The 23,060-nt window shown below is 41.2% G+C and overlaps 1 protein-coding gene across 1 annotated transcript in view; it reads left to right on the top strand.

Annotated features, from left to right (window-relative positions):
• DPYS (dihydropyrimidinase) overlaps positions 1-23,060 on the top strand; it is a 70,258-nt gene that overhangs the window by 16,245 nt on the left and 30,953 nt on the right. Inside the window, exons 4-7 of the mRNA XM_028110610.2 lie at positions 858-1,047; positions 13,670-13,826; positions 15,035-15,176; positions 17,487-17,629. Coding sequence (XP_027966411.2) covers positions 858-1,047; positions 13,670-13,826; positions 15,035-15,176; positions 17,487-17,629 — 632 coding nt within the window. The remainder of the gene's footprint in view (positions 1-857; positions 1,048-13,669; positions 13,827-15,034; positions 15,177-17,486; positions 17,630-23,060) is intronic.

Below are 23,060 nucleotides of genomic sequence, written 5' to 3' on the forward strand. Positions count from 1 at the left end.
GCGGGATCTGATGACTTAAGCAGTGTATTAAGTGCTGTTTAAAGCCCCACTCTTTTCAGAAACTGGTATTAAAATGTGCTCTGAAGGAATCTAGATGGGGTATTTATTTCTCATGGGAGTTCCATTATTAATGCCCGAAGGATACACTATCTGCAAGATTTAAAGAGCTGTCTCTTACCCTTTATATTAGCTGATTTTTTTTTTTCTCTCCCCAGGCTCAGCTCCCGTTAAAGTCAGGGAGAGTGAGGCTGGGTGGCCAGGAGGCAACCAGGGATCATGAGAAGCGAGCCAGAGCTGTAAATTCAAGCCGACCAGAGTTTCAATAGACTCCTCGTTTCCTAGCTGTATGACACCAGGCCAGCCGTTTTCCCACTCTGAGTGTTGACTTACTGCTTTTTTTTGTAAGGAGGAAATAACATTTTGGAGTGGGAAAATGTCTGGTCCAATATCATTCGGTGGGTGGGACAGAGGGCAGCGAAGACTATGATTCAGTAAAAAGCACAGCTACTTACGTAACATCATATGAGTCACTTAAAAATATTGGGAATTCGAATATTTGGTTTTATTTTGTACTGAACCAGCAATAAGAATGTGGTTCAAATTAACCTCCTATCTTTTTCAGCCTTTCCATCGAAATAATTTAATTTTGAAATATGTGTATGAAAAACTAACATATACCAAGTGTCATGTTTATGTGTTAAAATTGTGTTTACCAAATACACACACACACACACACACACACACACACATCTGCCCCTAACAGGTCTGAAAGCCTGGCTGTGTATTTAATTCACAAGAAGATCATGGTACTTGTCATTAGTAGACCTTCCACGCACATGTGTCTGTTCCCTTTTTAGGGAGCAAAGAAGATGCTGGGGTTGGGGATAACAGGGCCCGAGGGCCATGAGCTGTGCCGCCCGGAAGCGGTGGAGGCAGAAGCCACGCTGAGAGCCATCACCATCGCCAGCGCGGTGAACTGCCCTCTCTACATCGTGCACGTGATGAGCAAGTCTGCAGCCAAGGTCATAGCAGATGCAAGGAGAGACGGTAATTCCTGAGCGACAAGCTCGCCTATAGCTCAGTAGTAGCTGAAGAGTGAGGTAAATCGACCACAGTTACTGCTTTGCTTACAAGAAAGTTGCACAGGGGGCGCCGGGGTGGCTCAGTCGAAGCGTCCGCCTTCGGTGGAGATCATGATCCCAGGGTCCTGGGATGGAGCCCCGAGTTGGGCTCTCCGCTCACTGGTGAGTCTGCTTCTCCCTCTCCCTCTGCGTGGTGCTCCCCCTGCTTGTGCTCTCGCTCTCTGTCAAATAAATGAATAAAATCTTTAAAAATAAATAAATAAATAAATAAATAAATAAATAAATAAATAAATAAATATCACAGGAAGTTACCTTTGTTAAAAAAAAAAGTTGCGCATGAATTTCCGCAGCTCGTCTTCCTTCTTTTCCATTAACATCCTTTCTGTTTTCTTGCACCTTATGCATGTCTAGTTGTAGCCTCCTTTCTGCTTCTCTGCCTTAGGTTATTTCTCCACCATCCTTGGAACCTCAAGACAGTTCCTTCAGCCACAGGTCCCCCACTCTTTAATCTGCAGCCCAGTTTTTAATCTGATGGCTAAGTGCAAACTCTCTGATTAATTTTAAAGATTACCTGTCTCTTAGGCATCTCCATTATCCTCTTAGTACCTGAATCAGGATGGCGCAGGGTACACAGTAGATGCTCAACAAATTTCTTTCAAATTGAGTTGATTTGTCCCATAGCTCCTTGGGTATTAAAGCTATTAGAGCAATTATCCAAATAGTATTTTTATGACAATTATTTTAAGATTTTAAAACCAAAGCCCCCCCCCACCCATAAAATATAATAGATCCTCCTAGGATGTGCTAGTATCATCTCACTTTTAAAAGTTAGGAAATCAGAAATAGTTTTATAAATCATCCTGGCTCTTTGTTTTCTTTTTAAACTGAAACTTACTGAACTTTCAAAATATGGGTTATAAAAATTATGAAATTGGATTTGGCATGTCTTTAACACTAAAATTAATTTTGTCAAAATCGCTTCTTATTGCATGACGGTTCAATAAGGATTTTGTGCAAGTTGAATGCATTTTAAAAATGTAGTCCATCAGTATCTTGTGTTCAGAGTAAACTCAGTTGTACACAGGAGCCAATAAGGTCTTACTACCAACCGTTTCTGGTTACTTCTCCCCACTCCCCTTCCCCAATAATATAATTTCAGTATAAAAGAGCACGGCAGTTAAAAAACAAAATACTGCAATTTTAAAGTTACAGTATTAGTTTCTGCCACCAGGTGGCTCTGTTGCCAACTCTATGGAATTGGTTGTTGTATAATTATTTGCTTTGTAAATCATGTGCCATGTCCTACAGCCTGTCAGTCAGGTCCATAATGTCAGAATATGATTTAAGAAATAGCAAAATCAGCAGAAATGGGCAATCTTAACCCACATCAAGCTACGATTTTGACGGTCCTGTCAGAAAACAGTTTGTTGATCTAAAGTATTAATTTTTTACTGGGATAGAGTTCCATTAGGTGCAGAGTAAAAGTCTAGAGAAGGTTTTTGGAATAAATCATGGGTAGAAAACTATTAAACTTAAGTATGGACATTTTAATTTTATTTTAAATTTTATTTTATTTTTTGAATAGGTAAAACATTTACATGGTCCCCAAGTCAAAATTATATATTAAAAAAAAAAGTATTCGGGACGCCTGGGTGGCTCAGTTGGTTGAGCGGCTCCCTTTGGCTCAGGTCATGATCCTGGAGTCTCGGGATCGAGTCCCGCATCGGGATCCCTGCTGTCAGCAGGGAGTCTGCTTCTCCCTCTGACCCTGCCCCCTCTCATGCTCCCTCTCTCTATCTCATTCTCTCTCTCAAATAAATAAATAAAATCTTTTAAAAAAAATAAAAAAATAAAAAAAATTTTAAAAAAGTATTCTCAGAGAAACCCTACTTCCTTCCCTAGCAACTTCATCCTCCACCTCATTAGTAATTATTTTTATTAATTTATTTCTGGCCTATCTTTATAGTGTTTCTCTTTATGAAAAAAGAATATATGCATATTCTTATTTCTCTTTCTTTCCTACTTGAAAGGTAAAATAGTTTATCTCGTGTTCTGTATTTGGCTTTTCTTGCTACTTGAAAATATGTCTTAAAGGTCAGCTCATGTTAGGTCTAGAGTTTCTCCATTCTTTCCTACGGATGCAGAGTATGCCTCTGTATTTGTTCAACTAGTCCCCTACTGATGGACACTTGCGCTGTTTTCAGTCTTTAGCTCTTACACATAAGACCACAGTGATGGCCTTATCCATATGCTGTTTTTTGTGAAATGTGTATTCGTTTTCTATCACTACTGTAAACAGATTGCCACAAACTTAGCGGCTTAAGACAGCACAAGTGTATTCTCTTACAGTTCTGGAGGTCAGAGGTCTAACCCACATCTTACTGGGCTAAAACTAAGTTGTCGGCCATGCTTGGCTCTTTTCCTGGAAGCTCTAGGGGGAGAATCCCTTTCCTTGCCTTTTTGACCTTCTAGAGACCACCCACATTCCTTGGTTCACATTTCCCCTGCTCCATCTCCAAAGCTGCAGGGGTGGGTGGAGAACATTGCATTATTCTACTCTCCTCTGCTGTCCCTCTCTTCTGCAATTAATCCAGGATAAAGCTCCTATCTCAAGGTTCTTTATTTAGTCACATCTGTGAAGTCCTTTTGCCATGTAGGAGAACATAGTCACAGCTTATGGGGATGAGGCCATGGAGGTCTTTGGGGCGCCATTATTCTGCCGGCCACAGAAAAGTATCCTCAGAGTAGCGTCCTAAAAAGTGGGACTGCTGGTTCAAAGGGTAAATGCATACATACTTTTTGGATATTGCTAAATCCCTTTCTAAAGAGGCTGTAAATGGGAAATATTTAAAATGTCAACCCAAATGTTCCAGCTGAGTCACACTTACTGTGGTAACACTTGTGAAAACCTTCTAATGCGCAATGGTCAGAGGCAGCAGAGGTCCAGAATAAATTGACATACGAGGTTTCCCATGCCTGGCATATGAACTCTCACATGTGATCAAGCAGGAACACAAAGGGAGTAAGGAAGGGGTGGGTTGGGCATAAACAATGCCAGACTGTTCACATGGTGACTGTATCCGCCAACCCAAGGGCGGATCCCTGGAGAGTCTAGAGTGACAAAAGCTGGTGGACCACACTGACCTTTTGCTCATTTATTATCTAACAAAATTTCAGAACATGATAAAACAATACACATCTATTCATTGTTACCATGTTTAAATAAGAAACAGTCCAGCCTTATAGATTTATGATATGCGCACGTCCTATCTGTGAATACATTTGCCAGCCCATTCTATCATCAGAGCCTTACCATCAGAGTGTGGCCCCTAGAATGCAGCATCAGTGTCCCTTGAGAGCTCGTTAGAAAGGCAGAGCCTTGGACCCATCCCAGACCCACTGAATCAGAATGTGCACTTATAACTAGAACCTTAGGTGATTCATATGCATATTAAATTTTGAGAATCACTGCTCCAGGAAGCACAAAAGGGATCCAATTATTAATTCTTTATTGTAGTAGGCTAGCAATACAATGCTATTAAGTTTGATGTCATTGTTGAATTGCCAACTGTCTACCCGGAAGAGAGCAGCTTGAGTGTTAACGATTATATAACAACCAACATTATTTGTTGAGTACTTAATATGTGCCTGGCATATATTTTAATGTGTCTTATATCATTTCCTGTTTTACTATATATTAAGTCATTAGTGCATTTCAATGTTTAATGTTAATGCATTTAATGTTTAATTTTAATATTATCTTTTTAAATTGTCATAACAATGCTTAAGCCAAGTTTTATCGGTTTTCTGACTGATGAAATTAAGGCTTGGAAAAGTTTGGTAAATTAAGCCCAAGATCACTTACTAGTAGGTGCTAAACCTGGAATTCAAGCCCAAGTCAGTATGGCCCCAAAGCCCCATTTTTTCCATTACTGTCCACTCTGTTCAGGAAGAAATTGGTTTTACAGATTTGGGAAATGCAGATATCAAGTTTGTATTTAATTGGCTTTGGTTTTTGGCCTTACATTTAAAATTTTATTTAAAACATTATCATCATTTTGTTATTTTTTATCGTTATTGAAAGAGAAACACATGGTTGGAGTGATGTCACCAAGATGGTGACTTAGGTCGTTCCTGATTCTGCTCCCCCTCATAGAAGCAGCTAACATCAATTCAAGAACAAGACACACTGAGAGAATCCCAGGACACAGGGCTGAGGCTGAAGCACCCCCTGAAGACAGATTGCATTAGGAGGGTAAGAGAAGTGACTACACGTTGACCACATTGCCCCTCCCCCAGGCCAGGGCAGCACGACAAGTAGAGGTCTCCCTTGAGCCTCTGGTTCCTCCAGTGGGAAAAGAGAACCCAGGGGGAGAGCCAGCCTCCCTCAGCATTGTGGGTCACTTTGGGGAGCCTCTACTCTGGTCTGATACCGTGAGGATTTCAGGGGAATCCGCAGAGCTTACCCACTAGGAATCTGACTGGGGGAAGAAGGGAAGGGCGGTGACAACCAGCACACAGATTTTGATAGAAGAGTTCGTACCTGCAGTGCCCAGGTAGTAATCCCAGACAGCAGCTTTGCTCATCTGCAGAACCAGGCTGGGGGCACACTCTGGCCAGGGGACTCTGGGGGGGCAGATCTGCCCGATTCACATCCCTAAACCAGGAGTTTTGCTGACTGACTCTACAGCCTGGTTTGCTCATGCCCAGGCAAGGAGCTGAGTCAGGGCCCCACCTGCTGTGGGAGGGCCTTCCAATGCCATCAGACAAGAAGGGCTGGCCACGACTTCCCGAAGCTGTGTGGCCTGGCAGTGCTCAAGCTCGGAGGCAAACAGGTAGAGCTGATCACAAGCAACAGGTAGAGCTGATCACACAGAGCAGAGCCAGCAGCAGGCACGGAGGCTCTGCATGCTGTGCAGAGGCAGGAGATTCATTCATAGCCAAGGCTGAGGGTAGCTCCTAACCCCTGCCAACCAGCGGGCCTGTTTGGGAAATTGAGAAGAGTCCAGAGCGGCCCCCACCCCTCCTGCCCACGCACTGGGGCTGAAACGTAGCCCCACCCACCGTGGAGAGTCTGCCGGCCCCATCTGGCCAGAAGAAGTGGTGAGAACACCTGAAGCTGTGTGGCCCAGCAGCTCTCAGACCAAGAGAAGAGCGGACAGAAGCAATAGTTTTCAGAGCAAAGCCAAAGGCATTGTCTGGCCAGGGAACTTGGGGTGCAGGTCGATTTGAGTTAACACAACAAACAAAAAGCTTGACCAGTTTAGAGCTGCTTCTCCCCCTGTGCCTGGGCAAGGAATCTAATTCATAGCCCCACTTGTCACTGAAGACAAGCCTTCAGCCTGAGTGACAGGGAGACGAAGCCAGAACACAGAGGAAGGGGCACAGCCCATTCACCAGCCCTCTGCGGGGTGGCCCTGGGACAGAGAGCAGAGCAAAACCAGTCCCCTCCCCTGGCAGAGCATTCAGTGTCCACGCAGGCTCGATTTGGGCCCTCACACAATGAGCTGCAAAAGCCCTTCCCTCCAGGGCAGGGAAGCGAAATCCTAGCTCCACCCCACTACTGAAGAGAGTACCCTGACCACTGAGTGAGCCTGACCACAGCTTTCAGGCACCCACGGAGCCCACCCGACAGCCTCACTTGGGTAGGGAACCAAGCCAGCCATCCCATCCAACCGTTCTCAGCCAGTGGCACACCCCCTCTCCTCCATCCCTGTCCCCAGACCTCACACAGTTGCCTTGGTCAAAAATACACCATAACAGCAGGCCCCACCTGCCCAAAGACATTACCAGCAGACACACACAGAAATCTAAATTGAGCCAACTGGTGGATTGTCTCTGCCAAAACAACCCTGTAAAGTCTGGAAGAGAACCCCAATTACTCAAACACATAGACACCAACATGAGGAATCGAGGATCAAAAAAAAAAAAAAAAAATCAGGTATATATGACACCACCAGAGGGAACTAATCAAGCTACAATAACTGACCTTAACAAAATGAAGACCTATGCACGGCCAGACAAAGAATTCAGAATAATCCCCTTAAGGGAGTTTAGTGTACTATAAGCAGCGGACAGACAACCCCTTGAAATTAGGAAAAAGAGGCATGAACAAAACGAGAAGTTTGACAAGGAAATAGTAACCATCAAAAAACAAACAAAACCCCAGAAATCTCAGAGTTCAAAAAATACAGTCCTTGAACTGAAGAATTTAATAGAGTTTCAAAAGTAGACTCGACCGTGCACAAGAAAGAATCAACGACCAGAAGATAGAACCTTTACCCAGTCAAAAGACTAAAATGGAAAAAGAATGAAAAGAGTGAAGAAAGCCTATAGGAATTATGAAACACAACAACAACAACAAACAATATCATATTATGGGAATTCCAGAAGAAGAGAAAGAGAAAGGGACAAAAAGTATACTTAAAGCAAGAACAGCCTGAGAACTCCCCAAACCTGGGGAAAGAAACGGACATCCAGGGGCGCCCGGGTGGCTCAGTCATTAAGTGTCTGCCTTCGGCTCAGGTCATGATCCCAGGGTCCTGGGATCGAGCCCCGCATCGGGCTCCCTGCTCCGCGGGAAGCCTGCTTCTCCCTCTCCCAGTCCCCCTGCTTGTGTTCCCTCTCTCGCTGTGTCTCTCTCTGTCAAATAAATAAATAAAATCTTTTAAAAAATGAAATAAAAATTAAGAAAAAAGAAACGGACAACCACATCTGTTTCTTGCTGAGTCAATTTTTCTTTTTTTTTTTTTTTTTAACATCTTGGTCATGCTCCTGGACTATGTTCATGACTGTCCTTCATAAGCTATTGCCACCCCTCTGCTTTCTTGTCTTCCTAAAATCTACCTAAACTTCTGGTCAGCTGTGGGCCCTCCTTCCTTCTCAGAGCAGCTGTGGGTCTTGCCCATCTCTTAGACATCTTGGTGTGAACTGAGAAGAAAGAGACGGAAGTGTACGTTGCGACCCCAACTTTAATTTGAAGCCTGAGCTTCCCCTTTGTTCCTACCTTGATGTTTTCTTTTAGCACTTGTGATAAAAAACAAAAAGCAGGTTACAGGAAAAAAAGAATAAAAATGTCAGGTGTAAGCCATTGAAATCAGAATTGCCTTTGACAGTTTGCAAAGAATTTAAATTTCATGCTTATTTCTGGTCTTAGTTCATCTAAATTGAGTAACTAGAACTAGGTTAGTTCTCATCCTTCATGTGAGAAGCCACTTTTGCAAAAATGCGGTAAGGGAACCAGAAGGCTGCCCCTAGAATGCTATCCTTTTTTTCTTCCAGAAGCAGAATCTGCCTCCCTTACTCCATAACCCACGTGTAAAATTGGACAAACCAGCTGTGTTTGTGTCATATATAGAAATCCCCATCTGCCCGGCCCCAGACTGCGTTCACTCATGTCTTTGTCCAAATAGTATATGTGTCAACATGTTTCACTGGCTTCAGTGACGCTTTTTATTTTGGTTTGAGTAACTTTGGTTATCCATGCCTCCACTTCTCCACGTACTGGCATCTGGAATTATTAATGGCCTTTCAAAAATGTATCATTTACCTCTCCCTCCCCTTCCACTAGAACTCTCATGCACGTGGAGTCACTGTGTTTCTGGTGCTTTATTTCAAATGGTGGGGACTTCTCTCAGAACTTACTTGATGCTCTGCTTGGTGTATATATGTTATAATTTGTTTTCCATCTATGACTGAAATTGTTAATGCTTTTTTTTTAGTTTCCAGTTTAACTTGTCTTAATAAAGCTCAACTCTATTTTATATCCATATTCCTGTCTTTAGGGTATAAATAAGACTCTCATCTGAACTTATTAATAAAATGTTTTCTTTATAATCTCACACACCAAAAAAAACCCCAAAATTATTGGACACCAAATATATGCTAGGCACTGTGCTCTAGGCATTGGATTTGCAAAAGTGATTATGTTAATTTTGATCCTCAAGTAACTTATAGTGAACTAAGCTACATTGTGGTTGGGGGTTTTTTCATTTGTTTGATGTGGATTGGTTTTGGTTTTACTTATTGTAAAAAGCTTTACTTTCCAGGCTTATTGCTGTAAAGTGTAAACTTCTGTTACAGAGAGGTTTTAGACGTCTTATTTTCCACTTTATTTAAACTCTGCCTGCACCGCCCCCCTCCCCACCATGTTCCTCTTGTGTTTTAAAAGATGGGCAGAAAGGTCCACATAGGGGCCACTCCCTCTCTGTGTGGTTGCATTGACCATTGCTTGTGAGAGTTGAACAAGAATAAATCAAATCTTGTTATCACAAGCATGATTAGCTGGTGCTTAGTAACCAGTGTTGTTCCCAAGGAAGGACTCATATGCAGCTGAGTCAAGGTGGGTCTGAATCTCAGACTTTCTTTTTCTGTACGTGAACATCTGAACACTCCCTTGTCCTTTAAATTTAGAACAAGATGATTTACCTTATGTCCAACTGCAAAGCAGTTGAAGACTGGCCATTTTAAAACATTTTTTTAAAAAAAGAATTGTGTAACCATAAGGAAACTAACGTTTATGGGACATACTTGCTGTAACAAAGTACCACAGACGGGACAGTTTAAACAACAGAAATGAATTTTCTCATAGTCTTGGAGACCAGAAGACCAAAGTGTTGGCAGAGTTGGTTCCTTTTTTTAAAAAAAATATTTATTTATTTGAGAGAGAGAGAGAGAGACAGAGATAGCGAGAGAGCATGAGTGGAGAGGGGAGGGAGAAGCAGGCTCCCTGCTCAGCAGGGAGCCCAATGCAGGATTTGATCCCAGGACCCCAGGATCATGACCTGAGCTGAAGGCAGACGCTTAACCGACCGAGCCGCCCAGGAACCTCGAGTTGGTTCTTTCTGAGGGCAGTGAAGGAAGGATGTATTCTAGATCTCTCTCCTTGGTTTGTAGATAACTGTCTTCTCCCTCTGTCTTCACATTGTCTTCCTTCTGTGTGTGTCTGCATCCAAATTTCCTCTTCTTTGAAGGACTCCACTCATATTGGATTAGGGTTACCCTAATGACCTCATTTTAACTTAATTACCTTTATAAAGGACCCTCCAAATACAGTCACATTTGGAGATACTGGAGGTAAGTACTTTAACATTTGAATTTTGGCAAGGGGCACAATTCAGCCCATAGCATGAAGTAAACCCAGAGTCGCAAGATGCTAGGTACTTACATATGCATTAATTTATTTGATCCTCATGAAATTGCCACTCTAGAGAGAGATTGTGACCCCACTTCATAGATGAGAAAAACTGAGGCTAAGAGCAATGAGTCGTCTTGCACACGTCACTAACTAAAAAGTAGCACAATCAGGATTTGAACCTGAATCTGTGTGATCTCTCTTATGCTGCTTCTCTGGATTTTCCTTCTCGGTCATTTCCTTTGTAAATGTAATATTTTTGAACCAAAACAGAACCGAAGAAGGTTCTACACTATCCTTCTAGCTAGGAAAAATTATTTTTATAGATGTGTTTGGCTTTCTGTTGGTAGCCTATGCTTCCACTCCTGGGTACTCATGCCAGCCTCTCAGCATTTTTCGACATTTTATAACAGATCCTTGGGACTTGATTAAGTGCTACTCTCAAATCTAGACAAAGTGTGAACACCTGCTCTATCACTTTCATCTAATAAATGGGTTGTCTGGTCAGAGGGGAGTTTGGATTGGTTTGACATTTTCATTACTTGGAAATCTTTAGAATCTCTCAGAGGGAAAAACTCCTTTAAGTGGGAGATAGCATCATGAGTGCAGAGTCTTTTTGGCTTGGGGCCAAACACTGGAGAGAGGAGAGACCCTATCTGGGTAGACAGGGTACAATGCGAATCTTGCTGAGACAGTGGGAGGAGATTAATGATGAAGATGTTCTATTTCCCGAGAGTTGTTGAAACCATCTGGCCTCAAATGTAATCAGGAGAGTACCAAACTAGGACAGATATAGCACTTTTCATTACCAACCTGCTAAGCGTAGTAAATGAAACCAGTAAGTGAAACTGGAAAATTGCTTAGCCCCATCCACAAATGGCTTATGGTTGACTTAAACATTTAAAAACATACATTCTTTACCAAGAAATGAAGAATGACAGTTTACCTAGTAACATAATGCGTATGTATGCTATGATATCAAAATACTAGGGTTCTAATTCTGGTGTATCACTTACTACCTGTGTGACTTGGGCAAATTAGTTCATCTCATTGAACGTCAGTTCCTTTATCTGTCAAACCAGCATGGGGGTTGCCGTGAAGGTCAAGGGAGACACATGACCTTCAAACTATGTTTGCTAACTATAGAGTGCCATACCTATGTTAGATATTTTTATTACTTTATTTTTGGCCCAAATCTAATAAACCCACAATTATGCTGAATTATCCAGTTTGATTCTCCAATTTATGGATTACCCAGGCTCCTTGTTTTCCTTCTCCTCTTTTACTTCTTGAATACTATCTATTTTCTGAAAATGTCTTAGAACCATTGTGAAATGGGGGAAGAGTAATTAGGAATTTTTACTTTTACCTAAAACTTTAAAAAGTATATTTGTAAATGCTTAATGGGGAGACTGTTAAAAATATCCCCGTTAATGACGAGCTTGTTGTATATATACCAAAATCGTGGCCTGTCACATTTTAAAGGTGCTAAAGCCTTCCAAGGAGACTACATGTCATCTGGTTTCAAAACAGTTCTGGCAGACTCCTGGTAGATGCTGACGCTTTTAATTTTTCCTGAGAGCTATTAAAATTGTAGAACTTTGGAACTGTATCCCCATCTCACCTTGATGGGCCAAATGATTGAATAGAGCATGTGACAAGAATCTTTCCTGTATGATGAAGCGCCATGGAAAATCCTGAGTTGGCAGCTTGTAAAGTGATTACAGATCAAGTCTCTGAGTTTCATTGTCTGAACAGCTATCTGTATGTTCTCTTGGGATAGGAAGGTCTCTCCATACCTGCAAATCAGATATGGGGTCTCTCCTGCTATCTCTCCAACAAATAGTACATTACTTCTTAGTTCATATTAAAAAAGGATTGCTTCTTGTCCTACACACCAGAACAAGATATTAATGGTATTCTTTTCTGGGAGTAAGACAGTAAGAAACAGAAGGGGGATGGGGTTCAGTGTGTGTGTGTGTGTGTGTGTGTGTGTATGTGAGAGAGAGAGAGAGAGAGAGAGAGAGACATGAAAGTGAGGGATCTTAGCAGTGGCTATGTTCTTGGGGGGGTAACTTCTATTGACCATGATACTTGGTTACTTGAGAAGCAAGGTTTGTTAGGCTTCAGTAAGCCTTGTTTCATGGTTTGCAAGAGGAAAGTGGCTAGTTTGGGGAAGAAATGATCTGTGAGAGGGTGCTACATTCCAGTTGAATATGATGTAGGCAGCTGGTGGCCATCCACTGTCAGTATCCTCTGATGAAATGAGTTAATTTCAGTTCTCTATCAGGATTTTGACTGAAATCCACTGTCTGACTAGCCAGAGCGAACCAGTTCCATGTACAGGCATCCCTTATTCTGTGTTCACCTCTGTGATTGCTTGGGGATGATCAGCTCGATGCCAATGCCAGTGCGTCTATTATGCCAACAAATGCTAATCAGAGATAGGATTCTGATTTTAAATTCAAATTCACTATGCACTTTTAGCTTTTCTAACATTGTGTGCTCTTTGATGGCCTCATTTGCATGATTTTTAAAATGTGCATTCCTGGCTACAATTTTATTATCTGAGTGTTCTTTTATTTAACATAAGTTTTTGGAGGAGTTTTGTGTTTTTTTGTTTTTGTTTTTGTTTTTTCCTTAAGGGTATGAAGAGATTCTCAATTGATTTGTAACAGAGATATACTGTGGTTGAATGCCATATGACCGTGTGGTAATTGTCATAAGGGTAGTGTTGCATAGAATTTAGGACTGGAGTCAAAAATGCCTGGATTCAGATCCTACCTCCTCAACTCCATCTATGTTATGTTGAGTGCATGTAATGCACCTGTACAGAAGTTATTTAACCCCATCAACTTGATTTTCATCTTTTAATGGGGATAATAATAGCATTTGCCTGGTACGGTTTTTGAGATAATTTCTTGAGAATGGCACACATATCAGCCAGCATTTGCTAGACTATGCTGCGGTAACAGATGAATCTGAAATATCAATGGTTTCCAAGTACAGCGATTTATTTCTCGTTCACAGTCATGTCCATCATGGGTTGGTCTAACTCTGTTCCATATTCTCTTCATCCTGAGACACAACTGAAGAAGCAGCCTGTGGTAGTCTAAGGACAGAAGGAAAACTCACTGTGGCTATAACAGCTTCTGCTTGGAAGCAGCACATGTTCCTTCCACTCGTATTTAATTGGCCAAAGTAAGCCATGTGGTCAAGCCTAATATCAGTGAGTGGGTACAATCACCTGCCACAGCATGCACTGCGTCAGAACATAGTAAATGCTCACTAAGCAGTAGTTTTCATTTTTAAAGCCTGCCCACAAAAGGTAACTTAATAGTCTGGGATTCCTATCATATTTTGCTAGCACAGAGAAGACTAATATTTATGTGTTTGTCAGATGGTTCTCTTGAGAGCAAATTAAGGGACTGAATGCTTCCTTTGAAATTTCCAGGGAAAGTAGTCTATGGAGAACCCATAGCAGCAAGTCTCGGCACAGATGGCACTCACTACTGGCATAAAGAGTGGCACCATGCAGCTCACCACGTTATGGGGCCACCCCTGCGACCGGACCCTTCAACGCCTCACTTCCTCATGAATCTATTGGCTAAGTAATAATTTAGCAGATGATTGTGAAGGGTTTTGCCAAAATGAGGTATTCTGTGAGTCTCGGGTTTGAGCGTAGGACATCTTGTCTTATCATCTGACCTTCCATTGACCTCCAGTGTTCTGTTCTACTTGACATGATAGGCCGCGGGGAGTCCCTCACCTGAGACCAAAAAAACAGTGGCTTAATTATGGTATGGTGTCAAAATCCCTCCTGGACACAGAGAAATCAGATAATTTTTACTAAAATTTTACTCTCCTAATTTTTTCCTCATCTTTTCTATCACTTATTGCCTAGAACCTGGCCTCTTCATTATGCTTTGTTTTTATCACTCACATATTCTTGAATATTTTTCTATGCTGTTATAAGCCAAGAGGCAGATGTGCCTGTATATATCTGACAGGTTATGATCTAGGGCAGAGCCACTGTAGGGGTGAAAGGCAAAAATCCTGCCCTCAGAGAGGTTATCCCCATGAACAGCCATCCAAACTATTTTCAGAGATGCTTCTTTCTGGGAAGTTATGATTACTTTTCTTGAGAAATACACTATTCATGGACACCCCAGCACTCCCCATTCAGGTACTAGACCCAAGTTAACAAAAAGTTTTTCACAACATTCAAGAGTTCATTTACCTTTTTCTTTTGGCCTCCTTCCTCCTTCGCATGTCTACATCGTCGAGATTATTCACAATTCAAAGCAGGGCTATCTGTCGCTGGTGACATGAACATCCTCAGCCAATGTCACGTCTCTGTCATCACAACGTTGCCATTTGGCCAGGGTCTGCCTCTGTTCGTGTGGGTCACTGAAGTTCATCTTTGTGTAGTGCTCTACTCACAAAGATTTTTCACTTACATTATTGCCAGTGATCCTAAAATAATTATCACCGAGTACATACCATCACCAATTTCTAGATAAAACTGAGCATTGGACAAACTCATAATCATAGAACCAGCAAGTGATGGAGCCTAGAACCAGTTTTTCTGACCTGAGTATGATCCTGCATCACACTTCTTAGAGAGTATTATTTTCCAAAAGTGCTTCCTAAAATAGAGATGGGTATGGCTGAAATATATACTTGAAAAAGCCACTCATTGTCCATTGCAGTTTTCTGACTTTCAGTTGAGAAGGGCATCGGAACAGGAAAGGTTCTGGTAGTTTCCTTCTGACGTGTTTTATCTACTCATCCCATACTCTTGTGTGTTCTTTTTCAGTGGTGATCTAACCACAACAGGAACTGACCACTGCACTTTCAACACTTGCCAGAAAGCTCTGGGGAAGGATGATTTCACTAAGATTCCCAATGGGGTGAACGGTGTTGAGGACCGGATGTCAGTAATATGGGAAAAAGGCATGGTGAGTTTCACAGCATCCAGCTTGTTTTGCTGAACTCTTTAGCCAGGATCTGGCTCATTTCAGGATCAGAGTACCACAAACCTTCATAGAAAAGCTTTTTGATTGTTTTTATTAGAGTGGAGACTGGGAATGCCACACTATGACCATTGTCACCCCATCCTCCAGGATAATAATAAAAAATCATTTTGATCTCTGCATAATTGAGTTTAGAAGATGCATTGCATCATTATACAGACATTAGAGGGTAAATTTAGATTGGATACCGAGAGGATTCCTCTCTAAGTCTATGAAATGTTACAGCCCTTCTACTTGATTTCTTATTTTTGAATCCCAGTTCCTCATGTATCACTAGTGTAAATACTTGGAATGATTGAAAATACAGGAAGGATTTTTATTATGTTTGTATCTCCTTTTCATGAAATTTTTGTTCATGTCCCTTTTTGAGGATCTTTGAATATCGTATTTTTGAAACTGCTATATAAAGTCACATAAATAATAATCCAAAGTCTAGAAAAAGAAATCTTTTAAATGTCCATGATTTAAGAATTTCTCCCTGAGCATGGAGAAGAATCAGGCGGCTAAATGTTCATATGTTCACCTGTCCATCCACTTGACAGGTATAGTTGTACAATCAGTGGGGATACTTCCCTGGTTATACCTGAGGCCACCATTTTCATGTCATTATCATCCATTTCTCAGAAATCCTCCCTTAGATGACATATTACCCTCCCTTAGATGACAATATCTCACACCTTAGAATCCCCTCCACATACCTTTCTTTCTAACTCTAATTACTTACCAGTTCTTGTCAATTGGATCTCTAACATGTCTCCTTATTCCCATCTTCATGTTTACTACTCTAGTTTGAATCCTGCTCTTGTTTGGACCGTTGCAGTAGTCTCGCAGCCGGTGTCCTTACTACCAGGCTCTCACTTGCCTATGCTGTCTATCCTCTAGCACCAGTGCTGCCTTCCAAAAACAAAGGACTATTCATGCTACTTTCTTCTTTAAAACCCTTTAATATTCTCCATTACTTATAGGATGATATTTGAACAATCAATTTACATGTAAGAATCTTCAAAACATCTCCATAGCCCTATCTTCTGCTAATCATCTTTTCAGCCCTTTGTACCTCTACCCTAACTCTAATCATCCCAGATGACTCCTCTTCCTCTTTGCTTAGATTTTCTTGCTAAAAGTTCAACCTTTTTCTCTGAACTCGTGCTATTATAAAAGTATGTTCATTACAGCAAACTTTCATAATATATCAAGTGTATAAATGACTTTAAAATAATTGGATATTTCTTTTTTTTTTTAAAGATTTTATTTATTTATTTGAGAGAGAGAGAGAGAGAGAGAGAGCACATGAGAGGGGGGAGGGTCAGAGGGAGAAGCAGACTCCCCGCCAAGCAGGGAGCCCGATGTGGGACTCGATCCCGGGACTCCAGGATCATGACCTGAGCCGAAGGCAGTCGCTTAACCAACTGAGCCACCCAGGCGCCCAATAATTGGATATTTCTTAATAATGTACAGAAACTATGTTATTTTATGAAACATTGAGGTGGTTTACTCATGGGAATATTACTCTCAGGATGTGATTCTTAATCATTTTGTGAGACATGGACACACTGAGAATTAAATAAACCTTAAGGATACTCCTAACCATATAAATGTACATAGGGATAAACTCTCAACATTAAAAAAAAACAAATCATATGGTTTTAGAGAGACCACATTTATCCAAAGTTTGTCCGTATTAAAATCTCTTTTGATAGACTGTCCATGATTATTGGTTCATGTACATTTCAATAGCACAAAATTTAACCTCTTCAGTTGATTTTTCCTCTTGTCGTCTGATTTAAAGGTCTGTCTTATTTTAACTCTATAATATTTTACCTGTTGTCTACATGATCATCTCATAAATCTCAGGTCTATAATAAATAAGCTAGATCATAGATGTAGTAGGTGGTGGTAGTAAACTCTAAACAAAAATTGAAAATACTATTGCCAACATTTAGCTGTTGTCTGTGTGATTCTGGGAAGGATGGAAAAAATTAGTGAAGGGTGGGGGTTAAGCTTAGGTTTGTGAAAGGTTGTCTTCAGGCTTGTGTTACCCCATCCTCCCCATCATGATCATTATGATACAAGACTTACCAGCATCCACAGAGGTGTTTGGCTCCACAATATAAGAAATTAGGTGCGGTTCTGTTTGATTCTAAGAGATACAAGTCTTGCCCTTTTATTGATAGGAGATGTTTAAGTACATGGTCATTAAAACACATGCATTTTCTTTCTTGAATTGTTTTACAGCATAGTGGTAAAATGGACGAAAACCGGTTTGTGGCAGTCACCAGCACAAATGCAGCTAAGGTCTTTAATCTCTATCCAAGAAAAGGAAGAATAGCTGTGGGATCAGATGCAGACATTGTGATTTGGGACCCAAAAGCCACCAGGTAAGTCTAAGTTCTTGTATTCCTTAGCTTCTCCATGGAGAAAAAGCACTAACTTGCAAAGAAATTATTTATTGGCCTCAATCAGACACTTCTTATTAGGTGATTTATTTACCATATATTTTGAGCCTGTGCACAAAATAAGAGGTTTTTTTTTTTAAGATTTTATTTATTTATTTGAGAAACAGAGAGAGAGAGAGAGAATGAGTGTGGGGGAGGGGCAGAGGAAGAGGGAGAAGTAGACTCCCTGCTGAGCAGGGAGCCTGACATGGCTCGATCCCAGGACCCTGAGATCATGACCTGAGCCGAAGGCAGACTCTTAACCCACTGAGCCACCCAGGTGCCCCAAGATAAGAGTTTTGATATACAGATATTCCTTTGTTTTCCTTGGCATAGAGGATACAAAAGTTGCGTTGCTTAGCATTCCCTGGAGATGCATTTGTGTGTAAAACCAGTATGAATTTACCACTTCAGTGGTAAACTTGGCAGACACCGGAGTTCACTTGGAGGAAAGGTATAGAGAGCAATGAAGAAAATAGGAGGCTTAGTTTGAAAAGGGCTGTCTTGAAAACTCAGAATAATTATAGCCTTTTTAAAGCTTTCAGATAGAAAAATTCCAGCACAAAGGATGTCACTTTTAGTTAGCCAAATTTTCCAGTTGAGTTCATCTTGAGCTTATCATTCCCAGTAGACTCCAGCTTTTTGTTTCCGATTTCCATAATTCTATGTTAATATTGCAGATTTGGCCATTTCCACCAACTCAGGAAAGCGTTGAATAGAAGCTGAAGCTCTGGCAATTTCTCCTTATAAGACATTAGCACAGACAATGTCTGCATCCCAATTTGTGTCTTCCATAACCTTTACATTTGTACTGGAGAAAATCCCACATACTTTAATGTTGTCTGTGGGTGTTTGTGTGCGCGCGTGCATACATGTGTAAATAGGGATACATAAGACCTTATTCAAGGTCTACTAGGTTTATTGTACTAAGCGAAAGTCTATAGTTTCTTGGAGGTGCTATTGTCACAAAGGCCCAGCTGCAACTGAAATGCTCCTGGGCTACCTCTGGGGAACAGAAGACGGAGAAGCACTAGGGCTACCACTGCTATGAGCTTAAAACTAAGCCCCAGATACTCCCATAGAAAATGCTTGTCTTTGTGGTTCAACACTGTCTGGGGGCATTCATTGTCCCAGTTCAGGCAGCCGTTCACGTCGTGGGCAGTCCACGGTCATTGCAAAGCATTAGTGACCACGTACCAGCCTGTTGCTGGCTTATAGTCATGCAGCACAGTACATGGTCCTAAGTAAGCAAGAAGGCACAACTCAGGGTCTGTGTTATGACGTTAACAAGGAGCTGTTGCTTATTTAAGGACTAAATATCTGGTGGTCAAATCATCTAGGCACCTTTCCATGCAGAAGAAATGAAGCCAAATAAAACCAAATTTGGGGCAGCTTCTCTACTAGACTAGAAAAACTGTCCTTGGGAAGACAAAGGAAAAAAAATTGCTTGGATTTGGATTAGTCTGTGGATGCATTGAACATGCTATGTTTAGAGTTCCTGATATTTTAAATATCACTGCACTCACGCTATTGTACATCCGGCAGGGGCCAACCCAGCATCATTTCTGCTGTGATTCAAACAATTTAGGCTGCCGCAGGTACTGGGACAGATAGATCTTTTGAAATGATTTGTGGCTTAAGGAAATGATGATTCTTAATCAGGAAACCTCAAAAATTTCAAAAGGGAGAAAACAATCACACAGAAGAAATATTTGTGAAAAATGGTGTTTTTGAAGCATTGCATCTGGGAGAGTCCTAATAATGATAATAATTAGCGACCATTTGCATTTGCACAGTTCTCAGTGGTTTTAAAAAATGCTTTGGTATCTGAAACGTGATTTACAAGGTAAGACAAATAGGACTCCCCCTTATGGCAACGGGAAAACCATAGCACAATGGCATCCATGAACAGTGTCTTTGACTTTGCCAACTTTTATGTTTTTCATGAGATTTGGCACCATGCTATTTCATGACGCCAGAGCAGAGCACTTTCTACTGTATGTGCTTGTTCATGGTCTGTGTTTTCTTCCAATCAAGTGGGCCAGTCACAGAAAGATGTTTTGGATTTGAATCTATTCTCTATTATTCCTTTTCAAGGTGAGGGAGAAATGAAAACAGTCAACAGAGTGATCCAGCCTCATTCCCAATAGCGTGAAGAGCTGTGGGAGGCCGTTCCCTGTGGTTCCTCTTTTTAACCCTACACCTGGCATCTGCGGCAGGATCCACCTTAAGAGTCTCCTTGGCTGTTTTCATTTGTGAGGGTGACACCAGCTCAGGGGTAAAGCCTTGTCTTCCTTAGACAACTGGACAAAGAGAAATGACCCAAACCTACGGGTGTGAATAATTCACTTACTTTATTTCCACATATATTGTTGCTTGGGGGATATTTATAGGCTGTGATTATGTCTCTTTGAGTCATGTTTTTAGATGATACAAATTTAGAGCACTTTTGCACGAGTTTGAGTTGCTGATTTCTGTAACTTTGTCTTGCCCTTCCTTTCTTACTCAGTTGTTGCAAAAGAGCACATGACGATCCAGATGTTTACTTCTTATTTTGTGGGCTCTATTACCTGCTTCATGTCCCTCATTTCCCATCCAAGAAGAACTAACTTAAGGTCAAACTAAAAAGTTTCTCTGCTTTTAAGTTTCTTTCTATCTCTCTCTCTTCTCAATTCTCTAGTATTTCTTAAGTGTTACTTGTCCTTCACTTTATAGCAGTCATGATAGCAGAAAACTAAATATTTACATTTTCATATATGTGTCTCTGGGATAAAGATACGCATTGACATTTAATTACAAGCACTATGTCTTCTTTACCTACATCTGCTTATGGTGACTGCCTAGGCGCGAGGCTAAATGAAAACAGCACAGCTCCATCCGTGCTGAGCTAGGAACCCAGGCAGGTCAGTTATGGTCTCTGAGTAGCCTCCCTCTCATATGTAAAGTGAGATTATTAATAATCGTTATGCCTACCTCATCGGGTTTTTGTTAGAATCACATGAAACAATGTGTGTGAAAATGTGTTATAAATTAAGAAAACGTACCCCAGAGACAAGATATGTATTGTCCTGGTTACTTCCTATTTATCTATGTGAGCTGGTGTCATTCTTTGCTGTCCATCTTCACTTTTAGGTGTTCTCAGCTGTTTGCCTGAGGTGTCCAGGAGGCCGATGAACCAGAGGCTTCTATTTCTCTGATCCCCAGATTCTTTGAAAAAACGGGAGACCTCCTTGTTTTTCTATTCCTTTTTACTGTCCTTCTGAAAAATGGAGAAATAGATATCTTTCCTTGGCAGGATATATTGAAAGGATCCAGCCCCCTTTGGATTTCTTTGAACTTCTTCTGCATCTTACTTCTTCAACCCTTTAATTTAAGAATTTTCTCTAAGCCACCCTCAGAATATTTTGCACTATCATGATTGATATTTTTCAGTGTGAAAATTGCAGAATGTGGGAAACAGGAGAGAAGGGGCAGTTGGAGAGGAGGCTTCATAGGATAATGAATCTGGAAGAATATTTGAACAGGAAGAAAGTGTGTTTATCATGCTTCCTATCAAAAGAGAGAATTTGGGGGAAAGTGCGGATTCCTTATCTAGGTCGATCATAGCTCCAGCTTTCTCTATTCTTGGCCTGCTTGTTATGCGAAAGTTGCTCATCTGGGCTGGCTGTTCCTGACCAAAATTTATGCTGATGACCTCAACAAGGACCTTTCTGAGTCATGACAATATTTTTAACCTTCTCTAACCGCCCGTCCACCACCCGGAGCTTCCCCCCACCTTCGCCACGGCCCCATCTTTGCTGTGGGAGTCTGCCTCTTCCCACCTTGCAGACTCAGCTCCGCCGACCACTGCACAGCCGCTTCCCAGAGCGGACCACGGTCTTTACTCACTGTCTTCCTCCTTCATTAACATTCTTGAAGTCAAATCCAGTTTTTAAAATAAATCTTTTATTTCAGAATATTTTTAGATTTACAGAAAAATTGCAAAGATAGTACAGAGAGTTCCCATATAATCCACAGTCAGTTTCCATTATTATTCCTATGGTAGATTTTTTTATAATTAATAAACCAATATTGATATGTTACTATTAACTAGAGTCTATGCTTCAGTGAGATTTCCTTAGGGATATTTTATTTTATTTATTTTAGAGATAGGGAGAGAGAGTGCGAGCACCCGCAGGGGGAGGAGCAGAAGGGAAGGAAGAGAGGGAAGGGGAGAGAATCTCAAGCCGACTCTGAGCTGAGCGTGAAGCCAGTCCCAGGGGCTGGATCTCACGACACTGAGATCATAACCTGAGCTGAAGCCAAGAGTCGGTGGCTTAACTGACTAAGCCACCCAGATGCCCCAAGATTTCCTTAGTTTTTACCTAATACTCTTTTTCCTGATCAGGATCCCATCCAGGACACCACAGGACATTCAGTCATCATGTTTCTCTAGGCTCCAGTGGTCTGTGAGTTTCTCCTACTTTCTTTGTTTTTGATGACCTTGGAAGTTTTGAGGAGTCCTGGTCAGGCATGTTGTGGAATGTCTCTCTGTTATGATTCTTCTGATGTCTTCCTCGTTATTAGCCTGGGGTTATGGGTTTTGGGAGGAAGACCAGAGAGGTACTGCCATTGTCATCCCATCCTCCCATGGATACATGCTATCAACATGACTTATCACTGCTGACGTTGATCTGGATCAGCCGGCTGACACAGAGCTTCTCAGCTTTCTCCACTATACAAATCACTCATTTTCTCCCTTTCCAGATTGTACTTTTTAGAAGGAAGTCACTGTGCACAGCTCACACTTAGGGAGCAGGGAATTATGCTCTAGTTCTATGTTTTAATTGATTCTACGTCTTCAGGACCTGGCCCAGTTCAGCACAGAGTAGAAGCGCAATGTTGAACGGCTGAGCGAGAAGGAGCCAGCCTTCCACACTGCAGGTAGGCGTCACGTGACTAAGAAAAGGCAACAAGCGCATTATATACTTAAAGTTTCTAAGAGAGCAGATCTTAAATGTTCTCACCACAAAAAAAGAAATGGTGATTTTGTGACATGATGGTGGTGTTAGCTAATGCTTTCTGGTAATGATTTTGCACTATGTAAGTTTATCAAATCAACTTAAATTTACCCCTTGTTTTATGTCCATTATATTTTAATGAGGCTGGTGGAAAATAAAGAAATGGCATGAAGGAAAATTGGAAATATTATATTCAGCAGCAATTACAGTGAGAGGAAAAGTAAAGAAGAACAGCATTTCCTCACCTTATGCTTTTAACTTATTGCAAGTTGTCAATAAATGGTTGTTGAAAGAATGAATCAAGATGAATGTGAGTGGAAAGGATTTTTCCCAGGAGAGGAGGAAGAACTGCTCCACTGGTCTTATTTTCTTTG

The sequence above is a fragment of the Eumetopias jubatus genome, unplaced genomic scaffold, assembly GCF_037043125.1.
Source record: "Eumetopias jubatus isolate StellerSeaLion01/CBP00866 unplaced genomic scaffold, mEumJub1_p1.0 scaffold_4, whole genome shotgun sequence".
Classification (NCBI taxonomy): Eukaryota; Metazoa; Chordata; class Mammalia; order Carnivora; family Otariidae; genus Eumetopias; species Eumetopias jubatus.